Source organism: Rhododendron vialii, chromosome 2a, assembly GCF_030253575.1.
Source record: "Rhododendron vialii isolate Sample 1 chromosome 2a, ASM3025357v1".
In the NCBI taxonomy this organism is placed as follows: Eukaryota; Viridiplantae; Streptophyta; class Magnoliopsida; order Ericales; family Ericaceae; genus Rhododendron; species Rhododendron vialii.
Window position 1 is genome coordinate 25665089 of NC_080558.1, and position 23335 is coordinate 25688423.

General features: G+C 37.2%; 1 protein-coding gene and 2 long non-coding RNA genes across 4 annotated transcripts; 1 reads left to right on the forward strand and 2 right to left on the reverse strand.

The window, feature by feature from the left end:
• The first annotated feature begins 2814 nt into the window (after nucleotides 1-2814).
• LOC131316526 (transcription repressor OFP5) lies at nucleotides 2815-4511 on the forward strand. Its single transcript, XM_058345928.1, has one exon. It carries the CDS (start codon nucleotides 2849-2851, stop codon nucleotides 4259-4261), a length of 1413 nt encoding a protein of 470 aa, XP_058201911.1. The 5' UTR covers nucleotides 2815-2848; the 3' UTR covers nucleotides 4262-4511.
• Nucleotides 4512-4709: 198 nt separating this feature from the next.
• On the reverse strand, nucleotides 4710-5749 carry LOC131316527 (uncharacterized). Of its 2 annotated transcripts, none has more exons than XR_009197154.1 (3): nucleotides 5624-5749; nucleotides 5377-5483; nucleotides 4710-5288 (listed from the first exon to the last, which is right to left on the reverse strand). It is a non-coding gene; the product is annotated as an uncharacterized LOC131316527 (long non-coding RNA). The 2 variants fall into 2 exon arrangements; XR_009197153.1 differs by having other exon boundaries at nucleotides 4710-5105; nucleotides 5212-5483.
• Nucleotides 5750-17932: 12183 nt separating this feature from the next.
• LOC131316528 (uncharacterized) lies at nucleotides 17933-20045 on the reverse strand. The gene is made up of 2 exons (XR_009197155.1): nucleotides 19555-20045; nucleotides 17933-18683 (listed from the first exon to the last, which is right to left on the reverse strand). It is a non-coding gene; the product is annotated as an uncharacterized LOC131316528 (long non-coding RNA).
• Between the last annotated feature and the right edge of the window lie 3290 nt (nucleotides 20046-23335).

Consider the following 23335-nt stretch of genomic DNA (forward strand, 5'->3'; position numbering starts at 1 on the left):
AAAATGGGGAAATTACTCATAAAACGACACATTTTTTCAAAATTAATTTATACACGATGTGACTACTACAGTTTGCTGTCTAGAACTCCTTTTTGGAAATAAAAATTACAGCTTATTTCTCTTTCCGAAGCTTCCCGTGAAGTAAACATATTTACAACGAAAATATTAAGTCCTTTTTTAAGTTCTACAAATGGGAATTTCAATGCTTACGTGAACCAAACCAAACTAAATTGAGCATTGTGTCTTAAGCAATTGTAGTCGGCTACATGAATCCTATTTTTTCATTGAGCTCAATCAAGGGCTATCTGTTCAAAACTGCAATATTTACATGTATTGATTACTTTCTCATGATTTTCTATTATAACTTCCTTATTTTCCTTAAAAGTGAAAAATCACATGACCAATCCATTAGAGCATCTCCAACCCTGGCTCAAATTTAGGGATTTTAATTTTCGTTGAAAGACTTGCGTTGACATTTTTGAATTTGCCATTTAAAAAATCATGCATTCAACCTCCAACTACGATGTCAAATCTCTGTATCTGATGCAGGCCAATATTTTAATTATTTAAAAAATATAGAAATTTTAGTTTATTATTTTGCAATTAGTATTTTATTAGGAATCTTTTTGTTTTAGCATAAATTGCCTAGGATATTGGGTTTTCTTAATTAGGTTGATTCTATTTCCTCTTTATTGTTTTCTTGTTCTCTAAGACATAGATTTAGTTTTTCCTTATTTTCGTTTCCTTTTTAGTATTTTTAGTTTATTATATAAATTGATTTCTAAGCCTTAGGGCTAAGTGGTTGTTTATTGAATTAACGAAAAATTGAGAGTTTTCTCATAATTGTGTGTTCGAAGAGGGAGTACGTCTTGTACATACCTATTTGTGTTTATGTTTCAAAGAGAGAATCTTTAACATAAGTTCGTGATCTTTTCTTGCAAATAGTTTCGTAAAAAGAGGCTGCGCTGCATCAGTTGGTATCAGAGCCAGGTTCCAATCCTGACTATGGTGGCCAGAGGATGTGCTAGAGGTCAAGGTGGAAGAGGAGGTCATACAGCTTATGTTGATGAAGTCTATGAGCGAGATGATGTTGCTTGAGATGCTCGAATGGAAGAGAGATTTCAACAACTTGAGCAGCAGATGGAGGAGGCGTTTGGAGCACTAACCGATCAGATTACTGCCTTGTCTATTGGTGGAAACCCGCCTCACCGTCGTCCGGTTCAACCTTGGTTTCCGAAAAAGGAGGAGGTGTCGGATGATATTTCTATCAAGTTGAGGAGGAGGACAAGGGTGGATGAAGTTACCATTGAGTGGCCATTTACATCAAATATTATTCCAGATCCAGTGGTGGACTAGAGTAAACCACCAATTTTTGATAAAGAATCGGTGAAGAAAATTACAAAAAGAAAAAATTAGAAAATATTGCAAAAAGAAGTTATTACCAAGCTTGAAGAGGGTGAAGTTGACCAGAGTAATGAATTTGTTGATCCGTTTTGGGATTTATTGAAGCTACTATAAAGAAAAATGGTTGGATTGCGTACTGAGTGCAAGTTGTGATGAACAATATTGTTTTTATTTTTCAAGACCCATCTCTACAGTTTGCGGTTGAAAAAATTAATTTGAAGACCAAACTTGATGCAGACAAGTTTCGGTGAATTCAACTATGTAAACTTGAGGACGAGTTTCTTCAAGTTGGGGAGAATGATGCAGGCCGATATTTTAATTTTTTAAGAAATATAGGAATTTTAGTTTATTATTTTGCAATTAGTATTTTATTAGGAATCTTTCTGTTTTAACATAAATTGCTTAGGATCGATATTGGGTTTTCTTAATTAGGTTGATTCTATTTCCTCTTTATTGTTTCTTGTTCTCTAAGACGTGGATTTAGTTTTTCATTATTTAGGTTTTCTTTTTAGTATTTCTAGTTTATTATAAATTGAGTTGTAAGCCTTAGGGCTAAGTGGTTGTGTATTGAATTAATGAAAAATTGAGAGTTTTCTCATAATTGTGTGTTTGAAGATGGAGTACCTCTAGTTCATACCTATTTGTGTCTATGTTTCAAAGAGAGAATCTTTAACATATGCAAGTTCGTCATCTCTTCTTGCAAATAGTTTCATAAAAGGAGGTTGTGCTGCATCGGTATCCATTATTTTATTGAATTTCCAACAAAAGTGTCTCCAATTTGGAATAACATGTTTGAAACTTGACCACTTTTTTTTTACTCCAAGGTATATTTGGCATTAACCACTTTCGAGTTGCCCCGTCCTTTTTCTCTGTGCATATTTTGTGTGTATTTTATGCACACCTCGACTATTCCTTTTTTCGGTGTAGTCGAAGACAAACCATTCACGCCTAGACTAAGAGACCCACAAAAAAATTCTCTCTTGCGGCTTGACCTAAGAAGTTGCTAAGTTTCAAACTCAGAATGTTTGAGTGTTTGTGTATATAGTTCATTCCTATTGCCACTTGAGCTATTCCGGGGTTATATACTTATAGTTGTGATTCAACTGAATTCAAATCTCAGTCATAATGCTGCAATAGCCTTGATAGTTGATACAATTACATTTCCATTACATGAGTTGATCCAAAGTCAATGACCTAGTACTGAGAGAGAGAGGGACAACATGGTTCACAATCTTATCTCACACACAACACAAATTTAGAGGATTTTTTCTTGTGCAAGGCAATGGTGGACCCCACACGACTGAAGAACAGCTATTCTACAAAGGAAAAGTGGCCACAACAAAGTAGGAAAAAGTGGGTGGAGTGGTCACAAGATCTTACAAGGGCGGGCCTTTCTTTTGAAAAAAAACAGAAAACACAGCCAAAAAACAGGCACTAACCCAATATGAAACCCACGTCCCCAATAATCACCCATAACTGTCCCTCCCAACTGCTTCTTTCAATCCCCAACTTCTTCCCATTTTCATCTCTCTCTCTCTCTCTCTTTCTCTCTCTGCAAAATCCATCCTTCAAACCTCAAACCCATGTAGGGGGAAAAGAGAGAATCTTTCCTAATAGAAAAATGATGAAGTGGGGCAGAAAAAAAGCCGAACCTTCGTCTTCGCCGTCGCATAATTCTTCCATTTCTCATGTTTTTCCAATGTCCTGGATTTCGAAATTCAAGCAAAAAGGGAGCAAGAATTCCGAGCCAAAACCCGTAAAGGAAAAGCAAAAGGCGAACACAAACACGCCTTCTAATTGGAGGGACGGTCGGTTCTATGGAAAGGATGATGAGTCTCACTCGAGGCTTTCGTTTGGAGATGAAAGAGTCAATGGAGAAACGAAAAGCAGAGGTGGGTTGCGATCCGTTCGGCATAATTCGAACGATGAGCTCGATTTCGCATCATCGAGTTGCCAGAGTTGCAGAGGAGGAGAAGGGTTATGGAAGTTCAATGACATGGTGTCGGATATCAGAAAGGCAAGGGAATTGCCTGAAATTGTTGAAGTGGAAAAGGAAGAGAAGTGGAAAGAATTCGAAGAACCAAGGAGAAAGTCTGTGAGAGGTGAAAAATCGCGAAAAACAAGCCGACGGGTTTTGGAAGAGAAGCGGGAGGGACTCGAAAGGAAGCCAGATAAAGCAGAAGAGATAGGAAAAATTCTGAAAGAGGGAGATGTATTTGAACTACTCGAATCGATGAGGATAAATCATAAGGTACTAACTTCTGACTTTGGAAAAGATTGCAATGTGTCTTCGTTAAACTCGGGGATTTCCGGTTTAAAAACAATTGATGAAGATTGTGGATTTAAGCCTCTGAATATGGAGGAAAAGGAAGAGGAAATGGGTTCAGAGAGGCGAAAATTGAAGGAAATTAAAATCCAAGAGGTTTTATCAAAGAATGGGAAGCACAGGAAATCTTTTCACACAAGCAGGAAAGGAGGAAGGGTCAGGACTTATTCGCCAAGAACGGTTGCAAGAATCGAATGCAAAATCAAAGCGATCGAAGACATGAAAAGAGCGAAAATGAAAACGAAGAGGAAAACGGAAGCTGTTGGAAGAAGTACAACGGGTTTCGATAGTTTTGCTGTGGTGAGAAGCTCGGTCGATCCTCAACGGGATTTTAGATGTTCGATGATTGAAATGATTACTGAGAAAGGGATAAGGAGATCGGAGGAGCTCGAGGAGCTTCTGGCTTGTTATCTGACGTTGAATGCCGATGAATATCATGATGTTATAATCAAGGTGTTTCGGCAGGTATGGTTTGAGCTCAATCAAGAGTACTTTATTTTTAGTCCTGAGTCACAGAATGAATTAACATAGTTATTAGTAGTATGGTTGAAATTATGCTTGATCTGAAAAATTTGTAGTCATTGTAAATAGTTTCACTTGCTACTTGTATGATAATACTACTTTTACTAGGTCCGGTCTTCGTGCAAGGCACGAATGTCATGCCCTTTGAAGAGAACCTTTTTTTTTTTGGCTGGAGATTAATGCTGCTTTTGATGGTTAAGCGATGTAGGTATATTATTTTGACTTAGTAATGTATGAAAGAGTTGAGTTGAATTTGAAGAGCGTCGTGCTAAGTGCAACTATCATGCCCGTTGCGTTGCTGTATTGCATACATTGGAATACTGGCATGTTGAATCAATGTAGTTCAATCTTTATACCCTTTTTACCTAAAGGCAAATTCGTTGACAATGTGACTCCAATAATTGAATTGACAGAATAAAAAATACCAATCCAAGATACACAGGCATAGCACGTGGGTTTTTATACTATATTGACCTATTTTTGACTTTTAGTAAGAAACAAATCTAAACACCAACAATAGAAGCCATCTAATTGAAGCAAAGCCCCATTCAATCCAATCAAGAAACGTACTTCCTGAGATTTTGTTTCTTTTTTTTCCATTAATTAAAAGAAGTCAACTTATAATTTTTCAAAATCATCTGGAAACCAATAAAATAGAGTACATATTTTTCTGAGATGTCCGAAATAGTGATAAACTGGCCAACATAGTGGGACGGAGAGATCAGAAATTTTACAGTGGCGCAATCGGAGGATAAGAGTAGCTAAGTGAAGAAGCTATATACTTGTGGCCAATTTTGGGCATACAAATGCCTTTCTTTTTCATATTCTCTAGAAACTCCTATGGAGAAAGGCCCTGCCAAAGCAGAACAATGTGATAACATATTAGATACAGAAACCATTAGCTAATCAAACGGCATGTGTATTCTCTTGTGCACGGTAAAACACTCAACCAAACTAACCTTGTCATAAGCGTCGTTAAAGGATCGGGCAGCATCATCAATAGCCTCACCAAATTGGGGACTAATTGTTGGCAAATCTGTTTCGAAAAGATATTTCAGTAGTGCCCGTTTTGAAAACAGCGCCCTGAGAAAACATATTTTGGCCAACACATCTTCATTGCTTACCTGCAACAAGGCTAGATACAAAGATCTTTTCCCGCCCTTGCAGCTGCTATAGTGTTATGAGCACCAAACACACATGGATGATGGTCGGCACAAAACATTATGCAAATCTGGCAAGGTCACATGTGAGAGTGAGAAATAGTAGTCTACAAAATCTCTTTTACAAGCCCACGAACTAATTCAAAATTTTAAAAAGCAATTAGTAGGATTTTCTTTACGGCACATGTTATTAGAAGGATAAAAATCAGACGTCAATAAAGTTTGTGCAGTAACGGGGGAGGCTGCGCTTGAACCACAACAAGAAAATAACACTACCCACCCTATACCCCTATTCAACGACGGAATACATAGGGATACTGTCATGCCCTCGATTTTAAACATAAATAATTATAACATTTGATAATTTGAATCCCCACAGGAGTTACAATTAATAGCCCCAAAGATAATTCAGTCCCCAAGTTCAGAAACTTGCCCAATAAATTATAGGGTTTCAAAGTAGAATAAAAATAATAATACAATGCGGTTTGTTATACAAAGATTATCAAGTATTTTCTGAAAATAACTTTAATTGATAACAACAGCATGCACTCCAAGCGCTCCATGACAGTAACCTGCAATGTACCTGAAAATGATAGGTTGAGCTACACTAGCTCAATAGAGAAATCTATACACAAGTTATAAGAAAATATAATGAATTAGGCATATCTTGAGTGAGTGAACTACGACGGATATGCCCAAGGTGCGTATGACTATCAAAGTACAGCATGCTATGGCCAAAGGACTCTAGCAATCCTATGTGCAATACTCATCAACTCATATGTCTAACTCAAAACATTAACCTTCTCACATCAATCATAATAGACTAAATAACAAGTTCACAACCATTTTACCACACCGCACATGCTTCCACAATCATTTCTCACTTCTTTATCACTGTCATCAAAATCCGTTTCATCCATCATCATAATCCTTCATAATAAAAAGTTCCTTTTGTTTTCAAATAGATGTAATGTAGAGAAATATATGACCTTTAATGCTCAAACTCCATTGATTTGAGTTTGAATAGCCGGAATCCGTTGATTTGTGCCTAAATACCGGAACCGTTGATTCGCTCAGGAATACCAGAGGATTTTTAATAAAAATCCTTTTTCCAAAATCATATTCCTTTCTTTTCAAAAACTTTGATAGAATCAATCGTTTATCTCTTTCTTTAATGGTCACAATCTCAAGCAGTAAACAGTCCAAACAACGACATGAACTTCTAAAGTCAATCATAATTCCCTTCATCATGCGAGACATTCAACTGTATTACCACACCTTGCGTTTCAGTGAATTCTCTCCACTTGGGTTTCCGCATTACCACACCTTGCGTTGCAGGACCCTCAATTCAAAATTCTTAACTCACACATACACACATGCATTCAACCCGTATGCAAGAAGACAACAATTCCCAAGTTCACATAATGGAATATAAACTCATAAATATGCACCATTGTATATTGATAAATACCTTAAATTCACGTTATTCCTCAAGTTTATCACGACGCCCTTCGTCACGTACCGAACCCAGAAATGACTCCACAACCCGCTAGGTTTTAAATGAGAATCTTATAGAACGAATGCCAAAGGAACCTAGGAAAAACAATGAGACAAAGCACGAGGATACAAGTTACTATGTTACCTTTCGGATCACTAGCCAAACTCACGACTACTCATCACACTCGTCACAACGCCTCATATAACCTACAGTACACCTAAACAACCTTACTAAGATTACGTTTAACGAGTATCGTAGGGATTGGAACGATCAATGAATCATTGGAACCCGAGTAATCAAGTTTAGGGATGGTTTAACTATGTTTAGAGTGTGTTAGAAGTGATTGGAAGTCAATTCATTCAAAGGGGATTCAACATTCTCAAAACTGTTTTCTGACCACTGGGTACCGATACCACAAAATATAGGTATTGGTAGCAAACCAATCCAAAGAGTAATAAGAGGTCAAGGTACCGATACCTCAAAAAGTAGGTACCGGTACCAATGCATTACAGTAGGCAATTTTGTAGAAAATCAAGAATGAGCACAAATTTGAAATCCAACGAACTAAAGCTCGATTTAGGCACATAATCATCACATAAACTCATAACAAGAGTAAGAAATTCCTACCTCAAATGATTCGATCGAAACCCAAGCGATTGATCAAGCCCTAGACTCTGAAAACTTCAAAATCAACGGAATCCTCCTCCTTCGAGTGAAACCCACGAAATTTAAGCTCAACAACGTGGATAGAAGGTTAAATCGGAGGTTTGTTTGTATGGGTTTCAAGTGGGTTTTGTGGATTTTTTGAGTGAAAGAGGAAAAGAGTGAGAGGGAGCCGAGAGAGAGAGAGAGAGAGGCGTCGGGAGATAGAGAGAGAGTAGGAGATGAGAACTTTGTTCTCCTACACACACCCACACTTATATACTAGCACCCACACAAATCACACTTGCACTCCCTCAAATAGCAATCCTAACACATTAATCCCAAATCAAATAAACTCAATGAATTTTACATTTTCCTCAATCTCTAACATTTATAAAACTTTTAAATAATATTCGAAAAATACGGGTCTTTACAGATACCAGCGTATCATGGCTCTTCAACTGTAAATAGCGAGAAAAAGACAAATCTAATAGACTTATTTTTTTAGTTAAAAGTGAAATTCAGGATTGGTTGCTCAAGTAGCCTAGACGAAACAAATATAAAGGTCCAAATCATACCTTTGCCATTAGAAATTGTAGAAATAATGAGTTGGCGCTCGGACTTTTCCACTCTTAATAGAAGTATTAAGATCCTCAGGGATTTGTGGACGCTTAACTTCCTTTACAGGATAAATCGTTTAAACAGAAGAGAACACATAAGAACGGTGGGCAATATAGTGGATAGTGTGATAAAACAAATAGAATAATGTCCGAGGGTTTGGTAATACCTTCGTTGTTGTAGCGAACAAACGAATGGTAGACAATGTCATCCAACCATGCATTTAGCTGAAAGCTGTAATTCCACATGAGAACATGGCCAAAGGGTAAAATATTCCGATAATCTTGCACAAACCCAATGTCGAAATAGAACATTGACCGCCATTTCCACATACAAGCACTGTTGGAAAATGTGCTGATATAGGACATTTTAGAAAAGAAAGAAAATCAAACAATATATATTAAATTATATAGTACTTGGTCTAGATACTTTTCTGAATTCTATAGTAGGTTGAATTGGACCAAAGGTACCTAAGCATACAGTTACTATGGATGATTTGGAGAGCAAACCTTATGGAAATAGCTACTATAAATTAGGGAAAGAGATAATTGCAAAGAAGACTTTTCACATGGAGAAAATTGCTGACAAAGGAAAAGAATGGATTAGAATTTACTTTGCCAAAAATCAACCAAACCTATTAAAGACATACCGAGATTACAAGACTGGAACTTGTAAAAAAAGATGTCAGCGCTCCAGATTTGGACCTAACCAACGAAAGACCAGCTCTCGCTCATTTTTTTCCAGAATTATAGTATGGAAAAAGCACATACGCTAGCGCGCAAAGATAACTTTGAATCCAGGCTACAAGTCATGTGTGGGCTACCAGAGCCCGAGAGTCCACTTTTTGGAGGGGGCTCCTCGCGCGTGCTGCCGGATTTATTGAAAATCGAAAGAGTCGCCACCCAGTTTTTTTTTTTTTTTTTGTAAGAAATGGTTTGCCACCCGAGAAACCTGAAACTTGAAAATGATATTTGAGTTTGAAAATAAATACAGAGATATTAGATTGGGAAGCCGAGTTACGAGAAGGGAAGGCTTTTATTCGGCACCCTTCTCGCCCGATATGAAGATCGGTCTCTACTAAATACTTGGGGGATTTTGAAAAATGCTTATATTTTAACTTTTTAAACATGTAGCAAGTTGAATATGAGGTGTAGACATGTGCTAAAGTGTACAATATATATACAAGAATGGAACAGAAGATGGCATGTTATGAGTGAAATGAATGCAAACTGTCGAGAAACCTGCAAAAGATGGAGAGTACCTTCTTTGCGTTGGGAAGTTAATGCCCGGTGCCAAGCACCCTCTGGGACAACTCCTTTGCGTTGGGGGCTCAGTACCTAGCGCAAAACAATTATTTAGATTGATTTCTGAAAATGTTACATTTTTTTATCTGAACAATGGATTAATTGGTATAATGCATGGATAATAGCTTTTTGATATTATCTTAAGGTATTTCTAGATGAAGTAGTAAAGAGATAGTATTGAAAAATATTGGAAACGACTGATAAATGTTAGAAATAGACATAAAAGCCCTTAGACTCCACTGATATTGACATAATTAGCAAGTCCAGGAGTAGGTGCTTTGCGTTGGGTAGTGAGTGCCTAGTGCAAGACACGCACGATCACATTTTTTTCGTACCAGCAACCCATGATTGTATTAGCTAGCTAATATCTCGGCTTTGAGTTCCTGTTTTCCTCAGATGGGCGGAAACCAGAATGTAGGTAGCTTACTACTTTTGAGTGCTTGATCGAGACTTCGAGGCTTGTTGTTAGATTGTTTGAGGAGTGTTTTGGGTTGGAAAGTAGTGAGCAGGAATTATTGTGGTAGAGTATTGGTGAAATATAGGCTTTTTGTAGAAGGAAAATGAGGTTTTTCTCTTCAAATATAAGACATTTCTGATTTTTCCTTGAAGGAAAACCTAGAAAATGTGTATATCCTTAGAGAGAGAAAATGCTATGGAATGGGGAGGGAGTATATGGGTGTTGTATATATCTCTATGTGTATGTGTCTATGTGGGTGTGTTGAAATGGCTCTAAGCACCTCTATTTATAGGGGAAAAACGGAGGGGGACATCTGTGCAGGCTTAGAGTCGGCTAGATGCTTTATAGAGTCATGATGAGATTTTTGCAGTAGTCAGAGCTGTCAGTAACAAAATTTGATTCCCAGCGCTGGGGATTGAGTGTTTGGGCGCTAGGAGTGTACCAGGCTCTTTTGCGTTGGGCAATTGGTTCTTTGTGTTGGGCACATGATGCCTTGTGCTGGGCATTTGATGGATTCAGGTTCTGGGATGCTCAAAATTCATTGATCAAGCCTTCAATTTCATGGTTTTGTCCCGTATCATCATTGGAGATCTAAGGTAGTTCGGGGAGTCTCAATTTGGGGTGTCCACAGTTGCCCCTCTTTGGCGAATACTCTGGTGCCACAGCGGAATATGAGTAAGCGTAAAAGATCAGGACACCCCAATAGAGCATCCTGGAAACCCTTAGACCAAGTAGCAAGTAAGTAAACATGAGGTCGCGCTCAAGGAGCTGCCTACGTACCCCATTGTAGGGATTAGACCTGCGTAGTTCATTGGGGCTATAACAACCCTGATTTTTAGTAAGTAAAAATTTAGTTAAAAATTTGAATTTTATTTCAATACTTGGATTTGCTTCCAAAAACTCCCTTTTAATTCTAATAATCCGTCATAATTAGATTTTAGTCTTTTAAAATTATATTTCTTGGCTAGAGATTCTACTTGGCAAGTATAGTTAGATTCTAACCAATTAGTTAGAAGAACCTAACTATCAATTCATCTAGTTACTTTCTCCTAACCCTACATAAGCCTTTTGAAGCTCCTTGAACCTTTTGAACCTCTCAAACCCTAATGAAACCTTTTGGACCTAGGTTATTATTATATACATATACACACACACACACACACACACACACACACACACACACACACACACACACACATATATATATATATATATATATATATGACTAGTCAATCAAATCATACTTGTCATCTTGGATCTTTACCCATTGGACGATAAAAGTTAGGGAAACTTTTATCCATTAGACAATAGACCTTCCATTAAAAAGATATCTATGCGAGATTGTTAAGTACGAAGATATAGTTATATATAGGTATATATACACATGCCTAAATGACATATGGTACTATTCTAGTGTATATAGTACCTCACCCTTTTATCCATTGGTCAATAACCGCTAAGGAAATTATTACCCGTTGGATAATAGCATTAGTCTTGCCAACAAGTACAAGGGTTATTTAATTAAATCATTTCCTAGATTTCTCATGGGATGATATGCTTATGTATATATATGTATGTACTATATAATATATTACCCTAAGATATCCTAGGTACATAATCTAATATTTTAATGGAGCATGTGCCTAATAGGACTATTTTAATAGGGAATTTAGATCTTATAATTTTTTATTGGATATTGGAAATCTACCTAGATTACATGGGTACATATATATATCATATTATATAAAAGCCTAGATTTCCTAAAGTACATAATTTATTAGTTTAATGGAACATGTGCCAAATTGGATTATTTTAATAAGAGATCTTGATTTGGAAATCTAGTACTTGTGTACTTTTATATACTTAGTCATATTTCTATACATACTCATATATGTTGTACAAGAAAGAGAGAGAGAGAAAGGAGGGCCGAGAGAGAGAGAGGAGGGGAGAGAGAGAGAGAGTTGGCCGAGAGAGAGAGAAAGGGAGGGAGAAAGAGAGAGGAAAAGGAAGAAAGATGGGATTGTACTCACCATAATCTTCTTACATCCTTTCAATCTTGGGTTGTATACTTCTTCAAGCAAAATCCCTTCACATTGTCCTTATTTGTACATCTACCAATATAAAACCTTGTACCATCCTACTTTCTCCACCAATCTTTCCATAATCTAATCCAAAGTACCAAATCTAGCCTTGCATGCCTAAGAACTAGGTAGGAGTTGTACAAGCAACCCATAACCTAACCTATCAAGCTTTCAATCAAGTTTGACAAGTGAAAGAAATCAAAGATAGGAGAAAGAGAGAGAGATTCGGATGGGAGAGAGAGAGGAAGGAGCCTTGTCCTATAAATAGCAAGTCATTCCAAGCTTAAACTCACACCTTCACTCCTTGCTCCAACTTCTCTCTAGAAACCATATTCGTTTTCCAGACAGCCTACTGCCATTCGCAAATCCTCATTTTTCTCCTGCTTAAAGTAGTTCTTAGAACCAACTCCCTTTGGGAAAGTTGTAGAGCACTTTGAGACCTTCAAGTTAGACCCAAGAACCACTCTAATCGGTCAAGAAATGACAAAGATACTGACATCCGAAGTTCAGTAAAAATCTCGGATTTCCAGTTCCAGACAGCATACTGTCTCTTCCTTTATCACCATTTTTCTCCTACCTAAAATAGTTTTATTCGATCAACTTCCTTCACAAAAGTTGTAGAGCGCTTCTAGAGCTTCGATTTCGACCCAAGAACGATCATATTCGGCCAAAGATTGACCGAGTTACTGCCATCCAAAGTTTGGTCCAAATTAGCGAGTTTCACCACTCGTAGAATTTTCCAACTAGCTTATTCGGCCCCGACTAGTTTCGGATCAAGGTAGATTAATCTCTAGTCATTCTCCCTAGTATAACTTTAGTTATTTTTGCTTATGATATGGCAAGTTAAAGTATTAGAAATAATTAGCAAGTTCGTTTTACTAAAATCTTGAAATGAAATTACGATCTTGTAGAGTCCCATATACGCTATCTCTAAGTATACGTAGAACCCCTTGTCCCCTAACTCTACGTATAGAACCGTATGTTAGAAAGTAGAATGTTCTTACTCTTTAGTACAAAGTATAACATGGAATATGTCTAAGTAGATTAGGTTATCTATCTTTGTGTTTGCAACGACTTATTTTCGCTAAAGAAAGTATGAACATGATGAATAATCGATTGTTACTCTATTAAACATATGTTGTTTAGAACTCTCCACAAAGGAAGAAAGTACGGATTTTTAAAGATTGGAATATTATCGCTTGACCGGAAGTATTCGTATTTTGATCTTTAAAATGGTTAGGAACATGCATACATGAATTGCCACTACAACAAATACAACTTTCAATAGCATAATTCAATAGCGTTTTTAAAAAAATGCTATTGTAAAGGACCAACAATAGCATTCCTTAAACTAGAAGGACCAATAATAGCTTTTCAAAAACACGGAAGGAATTTATAGCATTTTCATTAAACCTCATCTACAGACTACAGCGCGCGTTCAACCTAAATATTGGGCGAAAACCTTGGCGCCTCACAGACAGCTCTGAAATTTTCGAACCCTCCACCAGATCGTCGGCGCATTTTCCTCATCATCTCTCTTGAGGCTTCCAGAAGAGTCCGATTCTCGACTGCTCTCCGAAGTCGCCGCCGCCGCCGAGGTTTCTGTCGCCGACGGAAGGCTTGAAGACCAGGGACCGATGGATTGAGCGGATGTAGTCCATCATTTTCTGTAACATTCGGCGAAAAACCTTGGCGCTTCACATATGCCTCTGAAATTTTCTCAGTCATTGTTGTGCAAACTAGTTTGGATGGATCTACTGTGATTCTAGGGTTTTGTTCCTTTCAGGTTTGTCCATTTTTCTCGATCGTATCTCTCTGAATCAAATTTCTCTGCACCTGTCTCTTCTTAATTGTTTTTCTCTATTTTTCCTAATAGCTATTGGGTACTCTTCAATCATTATTAATGACCAACCTTGATCGTTTTTATGCTCCCTCGCTCCCTACTCGGACAAGAATGAAGCCGTATTTGAAAAGCCTTAACCAGGGTTGATTCAGTAGTTTTCTTAATTCTTGGCCAAATACAAGGCTAGGGTTTTAATATTCATTCATTAGCATGTGATATCATTTTAGGTTTTACACTTATTATGCACTAATATGGTATAATAATCCTTTTTGGGGCTTAACGTTTCAATCATTAGCATGCGTGATTCTAGGATTATGCACTTGTGTGGCCAAATACAAGAATATTGCGCTTATAGGGAGGATGGAACCTGTGGTAATCGCGTGGTAGCGGGACAGTGAATGGTGGTGATAATTGGGGCTTTACGTTTCTATTTTCGATAAGTAACTGGGGCTTTATGTTTCTGTCACTACAACAAATATGGGTTTTATAGAGTCATTTAATAGCATTCTTTCAGCAATGCTATTAAAAAGAAGCAACTATAGTGTTCAATTGTCATAAAACGTGGAAACGCTCGCGCCCAATTAAGCATAGTGTTCCGTCAGAGTTTTCGTAGTGTTCCACGAAAACATAGCCATTGATCCGCTAAAATATAGGCAGCCAGATCCCCCTTTCAATTCATTCAAACTATGGCAAGATTTTCAGATCTGCAATGAAATCGATCCCTTTGGAGACTGAATCGTGAACTCTCGCTACAAATCAAATCAGATCTACATGCTTTTGATATGTCGGCAGTTGTGATGTCTCTTTCTCATCTACATGCTCTCAGTATGTTGACTGCGCGATTGGAGACTGAATCTGCGTCTCTTCCTCTCTGTCATTGTCTTAATTTGTTTCAGATTAGAGATGTCATTGTTTAAATTATTTTGACTCGTTTTTGGAGACTGAATCAATTGCTACTTGAAACTTGAAGTGATGTACTTCATGGACGCTGTAATCCAAGTCCGTTGTTTTGGTAAGTTCTGAAATCAACCATGTGGACCCTAAAATTAGAGTTCTAACCCTAAGTCTGTAGTTTTCCTTGAGTTGAGTTTCGAGGGTTTGAAATTGTTTGGATTTGTTATGCTGAAAATTGTTTGGATTTTTCTGATTGTTTACACGTTACATCACTGAATTTGTTCTCTTATTAATTCTGTAACCATCTATGCTTTTACTTTTTCGGAATAGTAGTTAGATGGAATATACTTCCTTGCTCACATAAGTGTCTATATTTGTTACCATATTCCAAGTTCAGCATGATTGACATGGCTCATTTCATTCAAGAGTATGAGTTAATTTTTTATTCTCTTTTGATCAACATAAATCTGTACCTTATAATTCAGTTTATGAACGTTAGCTGTGGGCTACATCAGAGTTCTAAAAAGTCTATTATTTAGGTATACCTAGTACATGTGAGCAGAATCTATAGCTAATTTTTTCCACACCGCGTGCTTATGGTGATGCAGTTTTTTTTTTTTTTGCGCGGGAATTGGATAAAGAAATCAGAGTTCCAAAACATCCAATATGTGCAGTTTAATATGCCATTTTGCTATACATACAATTTCTTCTAGCCATTTTGCAGGTTTAGTTGTGAGTTGTTCCTAGGAGTCAAAAGGTACATAATGTCGATGCCCATTCAGTTCTTCCTACAAGTGAGGAATACTTATAGGTCAAGGTCAATTGCTTGAACTTGTTTGCATTTGTCTGTATATTTTCACCTTTTTGCCTTTGGTCGTTGAGCACTGAGCGGTATAAGCAAAATGATTGTGTATTGTTAAGGACTTCATATGATTAAAAGCTCAAAAATGAACTCAAAACTTGTTATGGTTTTCACTTAACTGTAAATTAAGTATTAAGTGGGTACGCTTCAACAAATAGATATTCTTCTTTCGATTTACATGTGTCGAATTTTTCCTTGTGGTGTCATTGAAATTATGGTTAATATTCCGTGAAGAATGATGTGTATATTTAGATACCATACAGTACCGCCATTTTTCCCCTGTTCAGTTTTGGTCCCTCAATAGCAGTATTTGAAATCTTAGTGATCATTATATTTTCCTTGGACCCTAGACTCTTCATAGCAGAATAATAAAGTGAACTTTGGTGGTGAAAGATTCGGTGAACATGAGACTACTAATGGTTTGTGATGCAGGTTCAGTTCGACTTGAGCCGAACTTAAAGAAGTTTGCTAGCTTAGATGCTAATTCAGATTGTTATAAGTATTGCTCTATTATTCGTCGAACGCATGGATGGCAATATAGTGAAGTTCAAGCACATTTTTTTATGCCTTGGGAAAATAAGTTTTACCTCCGATGTGAGGACAGTACTTTTGTGAAACAAAAAAGGAAAAAGGAAAAACTAATCTACATTCTATAATATAGAGTAAGTAGAAGGACATGGATACACACCAATAGTTTTGCCTTCTTTCTAAGTTTGTCTATGACTTGTCCCATTGTTTTTACTGGATCGTCTTCTACTTATAGTCAACTCAGCCCATGCAACTAAAATCTTCTAACCGTTGGCCAAAAGTGGCAACATAGCATCTATCTTTGTCTCTCGCTCAATTTCTCTCTGACTCTGCCTCTGTGTGTGTGTGTGTGTGTGTGTGTGTATATGTGGGTATTATTCCTATTCATTTGTGGGTGTTACATACATATTGTTGCTAAGAAGGTGAACTGAGTTGCCCATTTGAACTTTGGCTCGGTCGTCTTGTGCTGTCGCTACTATTTGCCCCCATACCTAATTACATGCATTATGTTTTTGTAGATGCATGGTTCAAATTTGGTAACACCCATTGGTGACAGTTAAGGCCTTGATCAGGCAGGTTTTTGTCAAGCATTCAAAACTGATTAAATTTGTGATATTTTCTCTTGCAGCATCTCCCAAATGACATGTGGTTTGGTATTTATCTTTCCATTTAAGGGAGCATACACTACAAGAAAAATTCAATTGGGTGACGAATGAAAATCGTCACAAATTGCATGTTTTTCGTCACAAATAATATTGGTGACGAAAAAAAATTTGTCGACTAAAGGTTGTCGAGGATTCCTACCTGGTGACGAAATCTATTTTTCGTCACCTATAGTGCCTTTTGATGACGAAATATTTCGTCACCAAAAAGTGAATAATTGGTGACGAAATTTTTTTCCTCACTTATTGTGCTTTTTTACGACGAAAAAATTCGTCACCGATGGGTCACATTGGTGACGAAATTTTTTGTCACTAATATAAGAAATCGGTGACGAAATTTTTCGTTGCGAAAGATGTTTTCATATGGGAAAAGAAATCCATCTTTCTTGCTCCTGCTGGGTTTCGAACCCGAGTCCCTTGAGTTTTTCGCGCAAGCTCCAACCAACTGCACTACACACACTTTTCAGTAAATATTTGAAATATCTAATATATAACGCATATGTTTAAAATGAAAATATATTTCGAATATAATTTTGGACCTTTAAACATTAAGATTAGCAATTTTGATAAACATGAAAGTCGTAGGCAATTGAGTTATTGTTCAAACCCAATTTGATTTATCTCTATCGGAGATTTTAGTAAAGAGTTATGTCCGAAATACATTTAGTGACAAAGCGCAATTCATAAATTTCGTCACGAAAGGTACCCATTTGACAACGAAATATATTTTTTGTCGCTGAAAGCGTTAAAATGGTGACGAAATTATTTTTCGTCACCAAAGTTTAAGCATTTGGTGACGAAAAAAATATTTCGTTACTAAATTGCTCACATTTGGCGACAAAATATATTTTTTGTCACCAAATGATTATCTTTGGCGACAAAAAATAATTTTGTCACCTTTTTTAAGCTTTTGGCGACGAAAAATGTATTTTATCGCCAAAAGGGTACCTTTAGGGACGAAAATATTTTTTTCGTCGCTAAACAGGCATAATTGGTGACGAAATTATTTCGTCACGAAAGTTATCAAAATAGTGACGAATTTATTTTTTCGCCGCCAAATATACTCATTTAGTGACAAAATTAAATTTCGTCGCCACTTTTTCGTCACTAATTTTCATTTTTCTTGTAGTGATACCATAAACCCCACGAATATCAAAGCTAGATAGTAGAATCTTGGAGCTTCCATCTCTGATGATTCGGATATATGGAGACTGCCAAGAAGGGTATAAGTCAATATGCTTGATAAGGTACGTGTCTTGCTTGGGAAGCTAGCTTGAGCATTCTCCAGATATAACCTCTTCAGGGAAGCAGAAATTTACTATGGTGTGGTAGTGGATTTTGCTAATGTGGTGCTGGAGATATTTAGAGAAAATGATAAACTTTCAATGAGTTGGTATTCATAATAATGTCCCAATAGGGATTGGTTAGAATGTTGCAGAGCTTTCAGTATATGAATGAACTTTAACATCTCGTCTGCTTGTCCTTTTCAAATTTGATGATACATAAACGTTTGGAATCTTTGGAATTGGATTTTGGTGTATGGAAATAAGAAGCACTATCTTTTTATTGCCAAGAAAATTAAAGGTCCGACACTTTTCCCTGAATTCTAAACATGTAAAAATGCATGTCTACAGTCTATATTTAATATCACCCACGTAGAGGAGCATGCTCTATTCTGGATTTAAGCATTAAAATCTGCAAACATAGGCTTGAGTCTGGATGGAGGTAAAAGGGGTATTGAGCCGAACAGATATTCTATAGGCATTGGACAACTGTGTAAAGTGTACCACAAGCTTTTTCCTACATTATGGAGGTTTACATGAAAGCTTTGTATGTTAAATTCTCACAGAATTGGTGATTGTCAAAGATAAGCATAGTCAAACTATGAGCACACACAGGTATTTGGACGTTGGTTACTGAATAACCAATGGTAGATCTCTATCCTTATACCTCAAGTACAAATCTTTTATTCCTAGGAGAATTTAAGTTCACCTCTGAGGGCTAATTGTGAATTGGTGTGTAATTAAGTACCCCAATTAGTATATCCTTGATGGGTGTTTGGAACAGGTTCATTGCGTAAGACTTAAACTTTGGCATTCATCGTACTAAGTGGGTATCCTCGAACTCGAACTCACTACTTAGAGGTTAGTAGGCTGAGTATTTTTACCACAAACAGTTACAAAGGTTGAATTTGAGTTATTCTTATGATGAGACTTATCTTTTCATCTTTCCACATTTAAAGGCCAACCATAATGTCTTACTCATATATTGAATCTTCTCATCATAATTAGTGTGCGTATTACTGATTATAATTACTGAAAAGACCACTATCACTATTACGAAGAGTATTCTGTGATACATATAGTGGATGAGCTTCCACGTACATCGCATTTGTCCTTTAACTAGTAGGAATTAAGTGCAGGAAATTGATGTTCAATGCTAAAAATGATTTTCTTATATGGATTAGTTGCAGTAATTGCTATTAGATGCTGAAAGATACTTTTGTTTGCTAATAATATAGATAAGCAATTAGAATGTGCTATTAACATACTTTTGTTTGCTTGCTTGGTTCATTGTTCTATTATATGAAATGCAATTGAATCAAGTCACGCGCATTTAACTAAGTGTCATGTTTTGTTCTCTTGCCTCGCGCACAGTGCCTGTGGCTGTTAAAGTGTTAAGTGGATTTAGGTTTCTCCTCATCGTTCCCCTCAATGCCCTTTTGAAAGCATTTGACCTGCCTGACCATTCACTAGTCAGTGATGGTCCTCCTAGTAGGAGCAACTCACGAAGAGTCACACGTCAACCAAAAGTTGTATCCACTTCTATCGCCAGAAAGATCCCTGGTAGTGCCAAATGTCTTGTAGCTTTTGAGTTATTTTAGAACTAGCTAGTTTTCTTCCTTGTGATTCACTGAATCTGGTATGTTCCGAAGAAATACTTTAGTTCTCCATATCATGCAAATGCATTGTTAACACTAGATTCATCAGCGAATTCAGTGATATTGAGTTGACTGTTGAAAGGGGGAATCAACACTGCTGCAAGTACCCTAAAAAGATCTACTGACCAGAGACATGTACACTTGGTCGAATCCTTAAGCCCTCCTCCTATGTATGTGTGTTGGATTGCGACCTACCTTTTTTGCTTACCGATTGCTTAGTTACACAGCTTTGTGAGGGTTTTTTTTTATTGAACTTCTCTTTGACGGCTTATACGTAGGTACTTAGCAGTTATCTTAGGTAATTCTAAGTTATATTAGGCTCCGTTCCGGAAACCTTCTTAAAAAATAAGTACTTATTTTGGAACTTCTCATTCAAAAATAAGAAGGGTCATTCCACAAAACCTAAATAAAAAGTTCATTTCACATTTTCAAACTCAAAAATAATGTAAATGAAAAAAAAAAATTTAAATTTTTTTGCACCGTATTAAAGATCTCAATGAGATCTATCAAACAAGATTCATAGTGATAAGAAAATTATTTGCGTAAACACATGATTTTTGAGCTTAAAGTTGCCTTAGACAAAAAATAAGACTGTTGCTATGAGAATGGGCGCCGGCGGAGGAAAATCGTACCGACGGCCGCGCCGGGCAGTCTCCGGCTATCGGACGGCCGATCCGAGTAGTCCAAAAATTTTATAAAAAAAACCGAGGGGGCTAACGCGGGAATTAACAGCATTCGAGGTGTGTAGGGTACTTGATCCGAGCACCCCTTTTTCGTGTATATGATTTCACACGAAAAAGGGGTACTTGGATCAAGCACCCTACACATCTCAGATGCTATTAATTCCCGAGTAGGCCCCCTTGGTTTTTTTTTATAGAATTTTTGGACGGCTCAGATCCGCCGTCCGGTGGCCGGAGACGGCCCGGCGCTGCCGTCGGTACGATTTCCCTCTCCGGCCGATCGGTACCTATATAAATTCTTCCAAAATAAGTACCAACCTTCTTATTTTCCGGAACAATGCTTCTTATTAGACAAAAAATAAGTTCTTATTTCGGTTCTGAAACGGGCCCTTATGCATCTTGATGATGCACTTCCGTAGTGATCCACTTATTTAATAATGTTTTTGCTTTTATAGTATGATTACTTTCGCGAATCATGAGCTTATTCTACATTCATATATTGATCCCAAATTTTGTACCACAGGGAATCAAAGAAGATAGCATCAATTCCACGTGCTTGGCTTTGGGAGGAAAGAGAGACCAAATTGCTCGAAGATTGCATCAATTTCAACAAGCTTGCAGTATAGGAAATTTTCAAGTAATATGTTGGTTGGCTTGTTTATGGCTACCTTTGTTAACATTGGACACCTGGGTACTATATGAATCCATTGTAATTTTTGCAACACTTTCATGTAATTTGTGTTTTCGAGTTGTTTCGAAAGCTGGTGTAATGAATACTCGCCCTATTGAATGAATTTGGTTAATTACATTGGCAACATTGAAGTTTTAGATTATATTCATGTTTTTCTAATAATTGTTTTACAATTGGTGTTGAATTTAATAAAAAATAATATTAAATGAGTGGTGCAATGACAAAAACGCTATTAAAAGAATCTCAAAATTAGCATATAAAAAATGTTATTAAAAGCATTAAAAATTTATCTAAGACAGCGTTCCAAAAACGCTATTAAAAGTTTATGTAAGATAGCGTTAAAAAAACGTTATTAAAAGTTTATCTAAAGACAGCGTTCAAAAAACGCTATTAAAAGTTTATTCAAGATAGCATTCCAAAAACGCTATTAAAAGTTTATCTAAGACAATGTTTAAAAAACGCTATTAAAAGTCTTGACTTTTAACATCGGCTAATACAGTATTCTCCGGAACGCTATCTATGACATTCAATAGCGTTTTTTGAACGCTGTAAAATGTAATTTTTGTTGTAGTGTGCTTGTATTACTTGTGGTATAATATTGAGTTGGATGATCTTGCTAGTTATGTTTCAAGATTATATTGAATGATTTATGTATACTTGAAAAGTCCTACCGCGGAGTCAATGCATGAAACGAGACATGGAAATCGAGAAAGTAGAAACATGACACCTAGGGTGTGGTTAACGGAAAGGGGAATGCTACGTACAAAGAAAACTTATCCCGAAAGTACCCCGAAAATAGCAATTAATGGTTGAGAACCACTTTGATGATTGGGTCACACACATCAAAGTGAATCTCAACCATTGATTGCTGTTTTCAGGGTACTTTCGGGGTAAATTTTCTTTGTCCCTAGCATTTATGTAACGGAAAGGTGTGTTTTGACTTGGATAAAATATTTTTGAAACTACATAATGGCCGGACGTAGTAGCCATTGTGTGGGTGTGTTTTTCGAAAACCCAATGGGAACCCGAAGCGACGGAACCATTGTGGGATACTCGGGAACCCGGAGCAGCGGAACCGAGGGTTTTGAATTATGGGTTGGTTATCTGTGGAGAGAAGCCAATGCCAAATTCAATGATTTTGTGAGCCAATGGGAACCTGGAGCAGCAGAACCATTGTGAGGTTGTGTGCGTTCCCATGGGAACCCGGAGCGGCGGAACCGAGGTATGGCTTGGTTATCCGTGGAGAGGAACCAATGCAAATTTTGTGTGCCAATGGGAACCCGGAGCGGCAGAACTATTGTGTGGATACTCGAAAACCCGGAGCGGCGGAACCGAGGTTGGGTGTGTAAAAACGATTTTGAAAATAATGATTTGGAAAATGAAAAATGGTGACACGGTCCACGACGAGTCGCGTAGGAGAAACTCAGAAAACCATGGACACAAACGATAGTTGATTAGTGAATGTGGATGTGTCATTGTGAACTGTTTTGTTAAATATGCATGTATTATGTGAAAATCGTTAGTATTATGATCTACTGCTTGTAAGTTAAGGGTTAGTGGGTATGGATTATTTTATTGAGCTCTCGTAGCTCATGGTGTTACCTTTGGTGACCCTGACATATTATACTGGTGGCGATGCTAGTATAATGTGTCAGACTTTGTAGATGATCAAGGTGAGCTGTACACCTTGGAGGCTTTTGGAGCAGAAGAGCTGGCTAGGATGGAGGAGCAGGTAGAGCTGTAGTTAGGAACCATAGTTTCCCTCCCTTTCGTAATGAAAGTACTCTCATGGAGGTTATGATGTAATAATGAGCCAAACTCTCTTTATTTATGTAATAAAATGCCTTATTAACGTACCTGGAAATTGGGGGCGTTACAACTTGGTATCAGAGTTTTAGGTTCAACCCTCGGCCATGGGTAGAATGGGTAGAACCATAAGATAGTTTGACCGTTGCAAAAACGTGAATTGAGTTTAAGTTTACCGTCCCAAATTGGGTGGAATTCAGACAAAACAATCTTCGGATTGAAGCAAGGTGTTGGAAATTGGCAGTACCACCGAGCTGGGAATTCCCGAACAATTGGATGATGACTTAAATCAAGAATCCAATGTGGAACTTAGAAACTCGAAAATATTTTTGGTGTTACTACCAGTTAAGCAATTTTTATTTACTAGTTCGTTGAGGAGCCGTTCTTGGATAAATATTTTCCCACGCCTCTTAAGG